The sequence below is a fragment of the Paramisgurnus dabryanus genome, chromosome 4, assembly GCF_030506205.2.
Source record: "Paramisgurnus dabryanus chromosome 4, PD_genome_1.1, whole genome shotgun sequence".
In the NCBI taxonomy this organism is placed as follows: Eukaryota; Metazoa; Chordata; class Actinopteri; order Cypriniformes; family Cobitidae; genus Paramisgurnus; species Paramisgurnus dabryanus.
Window position 1 is genome coordinate 25,716,515 of NC_133340.1, and position 6,722 is coordinate 25,723,236.

The 6,722-nt window shown below is 34.3% G+C and overlaps 1 protein-coding gene across 1 annotated transcript; it reads right to left on the bottom strand.

The window, feature by feature from the left end:
• Window positions 1-4,183: 4,183 nt before the first annotated feature.
• On the bottom strand, window positions 4,184-6,505 carry msx1b (muscle segment homeobox 1b). The gene is made up of 2 exons (XM_065295838.2): window positions 5,940-6,505; window positions 4,184-5,325 (listed from the first exon to the last, which is right to left on the bottom strand). Exons 1-2 carry the CDS (start codon window positions 6,310-6,312, stop codon window positions 4,922-4,924), a joined length of 777 nt encoding a protein of 258 aa, XP_065151910.2. The 5' UTR covers window positions 6,313-6,505; the 3' UTR covers window positions 4,184-4,921.
• Window positions 6,506-6,722: the final 217 nt, after the last annotated feature.

A 6,722-nucleotide genomic window follows, 5' to 3' on the forward strand; every position in this document is an offset into this window, starting at 1 on the left:
TTTTTGCGGGGGTCCCAAATCACTTTCCTCAGCACTTAAAGGGTTTAATATAATTTAGCACTGTAAGTTTGGTTAAAGTATACGTATTGAATTGTACTAACATTGTTTCATTTTCCTCAGCGAGTCGCGTCTGTAAAGTGACGAGATGCGTATAGGAGTTTGGTTCCAAAACGAGATAACCTGTTTATTATTATGTTATCATGTTTTTATTGTGCCACTTAGATGTATTATTTTTTTATGAATGCCTAAATCAAAACAAAACAACTGCAGTTTGAATCATCTTAATTGTAATGCACATTCAAAAAACGAGATAAAAAACATAAATATCTTGTTTTGGAACCAAACTCTTCATTTTGAAATATTCATACAATGTAGGCCTTTGTGGTTCAGAGCTGTTTGTAGCCATGTTATCCACCCAACAGCGAACAAAACAACTACAACAGTGCTATTACTTGAATGTCAATGACTTTTGTTTCATGTTTTCTTATCTCTGTTGAATTATGCTACTTGTACAAACTCAATGTGCATTATGTCCTCTGTGTTCTGGTTCACCCGGTACTGTCCTGCATTGAATAAAAAGTAGGTTAGCCTTCACAACATCAAACTCGTTTAGACTTTCTACTGAATGTCCAATTTTGTGTTTTTCCACATTTTTGTCTCGACAAAATAATCAAATTAATTTACTGCAAGTTTTTGCATCAAAATGTTTCTTTTAAGTCAAGTATGAAGATCTTTGTATGCTGAAGGAAAGAATAATTGACTTGGCCATTGAATTATAAGAAAATAATGCACACCCAAGGTGGTAATGCGGTAATGAGTCAATTATTCCACTTATGGTCACCACAAACATTGCTCTGGTGCCTATTTTTAAGACATTTGACAGGCCAATTGTGCAGTATATACAGAACCATAATAAATACCTATAGAACACTTCTCAACCAATCAGAATGAAGCATTCAACAGCCCGGTGGTATAAGCTAATATAATATCACCGTTTGTAATTTTTTATTTTTTTTGGGAGGAATTAGTTCTCTTCCTAACTCTAAATGTAGCGAAAAATATGCTTAAATAGGCTATATCAAGTTAACAATTTTACAGAGAACCAAAAAAAAAGTGTAAATCGCCAATAATTGTACATTCAAGAACAACACATAAAATTATATAAATATTTAGATAGGAAGTGCCAAAATGTATTGACGCAAATGTTGCAGATGAAAGCTGTATGACCTTGGTACTGTTATACTCGTTTGCTAAGTTTTACACCAGACTTTAAAGTTTTGTATCATGTTTGTGAATGATGTCCTTTGTGAAGTAATGAAACATTTTCACAAAGCAGCCCGGAAAAATGTAACAAATCTGAATTGGAACAAAACAATAATGCCTCGTGTGCCTAAGAATACAGCAATAATGGTTTAGCTAAAATTGTAAATTGAAACAAAGAAAAATAAAATATTGCAGTATTGTGAAAATTTAAATATTTGTACTTAATTTTAATCTTATAATATTTTCATATAGCTAACTGGTGCTAATTAGCACCAAAAACTCGTAATGATGGGGAACCATTTTTAACGCTATATAGCACCTATGAAGAACCATATGGGGTGATATAGCTCCACTTATGGTTCTACAGAGCACAAAATGCTTCTACACAGGCGCTATATGCTACATAGGTGCTATATAGCACTTAAAAATGGTTCCCTATGTGATTATGAGCCAGTGAACCACTTTTAGTGGCACGTTTGTTTTTGAAGTGTACTAAGAGCTTGTAATCATAGGGGAACCATTTTAAAGATAGCACCCTTGTATAACTAGTTGTGCTAAATAGCACCACTTATTGTTCAATATAGCAGAATTTTACACAGGTGCTACACAGGTTTCACATAGGTTTATCACAAAAAAAATGTTTCCCCTATGATTACGAGCCAGTGAACCACTTTTAGTGCTATTTACCACCTATTTACCAGCAAAAGTGTATTAACACAAAATATACAATTTTTCTCACGTTAACTGGGTTCGAATTCTCAGATAATCAGTCTTGTATATTCAATGTATGTTTACAGTTTTTTCCTCTTGAATGTATACTTGATATGTAAACTTAATAAACTGACAGAAGAAATAAATGACGTAGTTTAGAACCACAATAGTTCCTATTTAACTAAAGCATTAGTGACGAATCAACATTTTACTGACTTTTTAAAAGTTTCTATCTGCTTGTGTCCACATTCAGGACAGTGATAACGTTCATCCTGTTGGTAAGTAGACTGATATTTATTCGTCTCGTAAAGTTTTTCTTTTGTTTAATGCTATAGTTTCATGAATTTACATTTATTTAGTTTACAATGCTTCTGCCTTTGGTGAGCTTTTAAAGAGATGATAAAGTTGTTTATCGCTGTTTGCCTGGTTTTCGCCCATGTTAAGCCTGTATGTCATTAAATTGGTGTAAAATCTATTACGAAATGTATTAAACCTCATTTCCAATTTTAAATGTTTATTTTGAACATTTACATCTTTGTCTTTCTCTGTCCCAGACTTCTCTCGCATTTCTTTCTTTGGACTGGCTTGGAATGTAATCTGTGTATTTCCGGAGGGTTTACAGACCGTTGCACTCCATCCGTGCAGACTTGTGGGAACCTCAAGCTCAACACTGCACGGTGTATGAATTTCTTAATAATACATTTTCTTAGTTAAACCATTTCATGCTTGCAGGCACAATGTGGACTGTTTCGTTCCTGCATGAGAATGTCGTCCTGCTGGAAGTTCATGCACATGGCGGCGAACGTGTCAGTTGTTTGCTGCAGTACCGACCTCTGGAACTGACCAAACAATTTATGTCATCATGGCAGAACTAGTTTATAAAAATATATAATTACCTTTTTACCCATGACACGAGATTATAAATGGCTAATATATATTTGAATAAATTATGAAATTATTGAATTACATTACAAAATATATGTCAACCGTTAACGTCATACATTATAAACCTATACTATACTATCGCAAAAACATCTCGATCATTCTGCAGTTGGGACAAATGTAAAATAATTAACAATAATTAATAAATAAATAAATAATAATAATAATAATAATAACAATAATAATAATAATAAAGTAGTAGATAAAAACTGTTAAACTATAAGAAATCCGATGATTTGTGCAAATTCGGGTACGTAAATAATATTATTTTATTCTGTCAAACATTTATGTCATGCAAAAATCTATTTAAAAGTGAAATAGGCTGCTGTTTTAAAGAGATGGAAATTAAACAAATTTATCAAAACACATAATCCTTGTTGCTTTTCGATTTCATTTAGATGTTTTTCAATTAATCACTGAGAGCACCAGATGTTCAATAGTGTTCTTTGAGATCCCAAAAGCAGGCACAATGATGGAGAACTATTGCCATAGCAACTTTACATCCAGTTATTAATTACAAATATTTTAAAAAGATTAATGTTTAGTTATCTACTAAAGTTATCGGAAAAGAAACCTAGATTTAACTACTTGAGGTTTCGATGGTGCCATCTACTGGACAGAAACAGTCGCATGCATGATAAATGTCTGTAAAAGTTTGATATGTTTTGCTTTTAAAGTATAAATCGGAATTTTTTGTGAAGCTTTAATTAAAACAATATTTATGTCAATAAATAAAACTAAACGAAATGATCCGGATGAGAGGTGTTTCATAAAAACACAAACAAAAGCACAAACTTTTATAAAAATCCGCACTGAGGAGACCCTTTATCATTTGTTTTATCTGTAGCATAATTGAATAATATATATATATATATATATATATATATATATATATATATATATATATATATATATATATATATACATAAATATTTCAAAGACATAATTCATCATCAAGTTATGTAATAAATGCTGGGCTCTTTCAGGTTTTTTATTATAGCGGTTTTCACTAAATAATTGTTTATTTCCTAAATTTCTTTGATGTGACTAATAGGTTATCTGTCTAATTGTTATTATTAAGCATAGTTTTAATTCTCTTTCTTAGTCTTATATTTTGATATAATAATCCCAATGTGGGAGAGGTAAAGTTGTATTTAAAGCGGAGCACATTGCGGAATCATTTATGTTAACTTTTCTCTTGTTCATTTTTATTTGCCTACCAATATATAAAGTTCAGTATATTGACTTTCATAAAACTATGTAAACTTTAATAATAAGGCGCAATTCGGCGGGATCCAGGTGAATACTTTACCAGATAATTATAGGAAACTTGCTGTTATTTTGTCTTTTATGCGTCTTAGTTTCCAAATAAATTTCCAATTAAAATACATTGGTTAGAAAAAAGAAAATAGAATTGGAAAAATATTTACATTTATAAAAGAATACTTTTTATTTTTTGACTAATAAATATTTGGTCTTTCAAGGCACTTCCAACATAAGGCCAATAAGTACTTCGTCATGTGACGGATAAGCTCAGTTGAAATTGATTTTAAAACAGTTACACACGTCTACCTGCTCTACAAGAGCACGTCAATATACAACAGAAAATAAAACACTAAAATATACAGAAGTCTACCTCCATCCATTTTCATATCTGAGGGATGATTTCGCGGATGTACGGACTTGATAACTATTACAGGTAACACTTTGCATTACAGTGCTCATGTTACATATTTTAAACAGAATAGTTAATTACTAATGTAATAATAACTACAGTTCCTCAAAATAATTACATACTACTAAGTATATGTATAAGTGAGCACTTGTCATTTAAGAGTAACATAAACACTGCAATATAAAGTATGACCAAAAAGGGCTATAAAAATGTGTATCTTCACCTTATATACTTTAACATTGGAATATTTAACTTTTGCGCGCCAGGTGGACATAATTTAAAGTCTCTTAAAATCATTCCGAGTTTGGAAGAAGCAATCATATAAAAGTTTTAGGACAAATAATACATTCCATAGGACACGGGCCCGTTAAATAGTCCTGGCATCGGTAAGGGCCGTGGGAAACTGGCTGGTGGTCCATAGAGAGATGATGGCGAACCCAGAGGAAAGGGCAGCGCAAACGGTGCCAGAATGGGTTTGGATGCGCATTTAAACTTTTCCAGTTCGGCCTCCTGGAGTCTCTTGGCCTTCGCCCTCCGGTTCTGGAACCAAATCTTGACCTGAGTCTCCGTGAGGTTCAGAGAGTTGGAGAACTCGGCCCGTTCGGCGATGGAGAGGTACTGTTTTTGTCTGAACTTGCGCTCCAGTGAGAGCAGCTGGGAGGTGCTGAAGGGCGTGCGGGGCTTTCTGTTTGTCTTGTGCTTGCGTAAGGGGCACGGTGTTGGGCTTGGGTGACCTGGAAAACATGAAGGGAAAAACATTTAGTCTCAAAGAAAGTTAATCTGGAAGCTTTCCCATTCTATCTTTTTCTGTTTTAGTGTTTTACTTTCGCAACTTTTTAAATATTTGGTCCTACTTTTAAACTACCAAAACGTATAGGCTATATTACTCTTTTGTAGGCTTACAATAGGCTACATAAATTGTATCAATCATAATTACGAAGTTATAAATAAGTACTCTAATGGTGTGTATGATAATAATATTAATAAATTATCAAACAAAATGTAGTTTGTCCTATATTATTTCTAAGCAATCTCTTACGAAAATTAACCAGGGTTTTATAATAGCAAAAGTGTAATAATAACCATGCTTTTTGCGTATTTATTAAATCGTTATTGGTTTTACAAAAAAACAACAACACATGGTTAATTTGTGGTAACTATAGTGTAACTAGTAATAATGTGATTTTGGTTTTACTTGTAGCAAAACAATGGCTAATTTTTGTAAGGGTAAGAAAGGAGATCGTCAATGCTAGTCAATGGCTACCAGTTGCTTTGCTTATTTACACTTCTAAATAAAAACAAAACAAAACCCAATAATAGTTTATATTATTTTAAATAGGCTACTTACGTGGGGGAGATGCAAAAGATGACGAGTTTAACCAAGTGCTCTGTTCCTTATCGCTCAATTCTTCACTTTCATCGTTGAAGCCGTCCGACACGTTTGACAAACTGTCCACAGAAACTTTCGTTTTCTCTACAAAGTATGTCCGTATTAGGTCCGGTCCAAGTCTCTGGGGGAAAGGCTGCTGGAGAACCGGAGAGCACACGACCTGGCAGGTTGACTTTGCCATCAGAGATTCAACGCTAAACGGTAAGCACTTCTTGATTTTATGTCCCGTGTCGGTGGTCATATCTTTCGGCTTTGGGCTTTCCTCGCCCTCCGAGCCGGATTTCTCGCGAGCTGTCGTTTCACACGCAACGGGTCCCTTAGGAGAATTCATCGTAAACCATTAGCCACAAGTTGTTGCATACACGGTCACGTCTCAACAACTTCTAATAGACTGTCCTGCGCTGCCTCCGTACACTTATAAGAACGCACGAAATGCGGTCCGCCAATCAGTGCGTCCCCTTGTCCAACAGCCTCGATCTGATTGGTCGCGACAATCCCCTGGGGGGCGTTCTGACCAATCATAAAAAACCTTTAGAAGTCATGTGGTCAAGTTGACAACGAGACATCAAGGGGATATCGAGAAAAATGAGTACTTAATCGCGGATGTCTTGCTGAGATGATGTATAGACGGCCTCGGGGCGCTTGACTCTTCAGGGCACAAAGTAGACCAATTTTAGCCCAATTAAACAGTGGGGAATCTCTCAAAGTATCTGTATCCGACTGTTAAGAAGCTATTGAAAA

Bases quoted from the DNA above. Each gene is read 5' to 3' on its own strand.
- msx1b (XM_065295838.2), bottom strand. From the start codon at position 6,312: ATGAATTCTCCTAAGGGACCCGTTGCGTGTGAAACGACAGCTCGCGAG. The intron at 5,326-5,939 runs GTAAGTAGCCTA...CATGTTTTCCAG, and splicing joins ATCTTTTGCATCTCCCCCAC to GTCACCCAAGCCCAACACCG.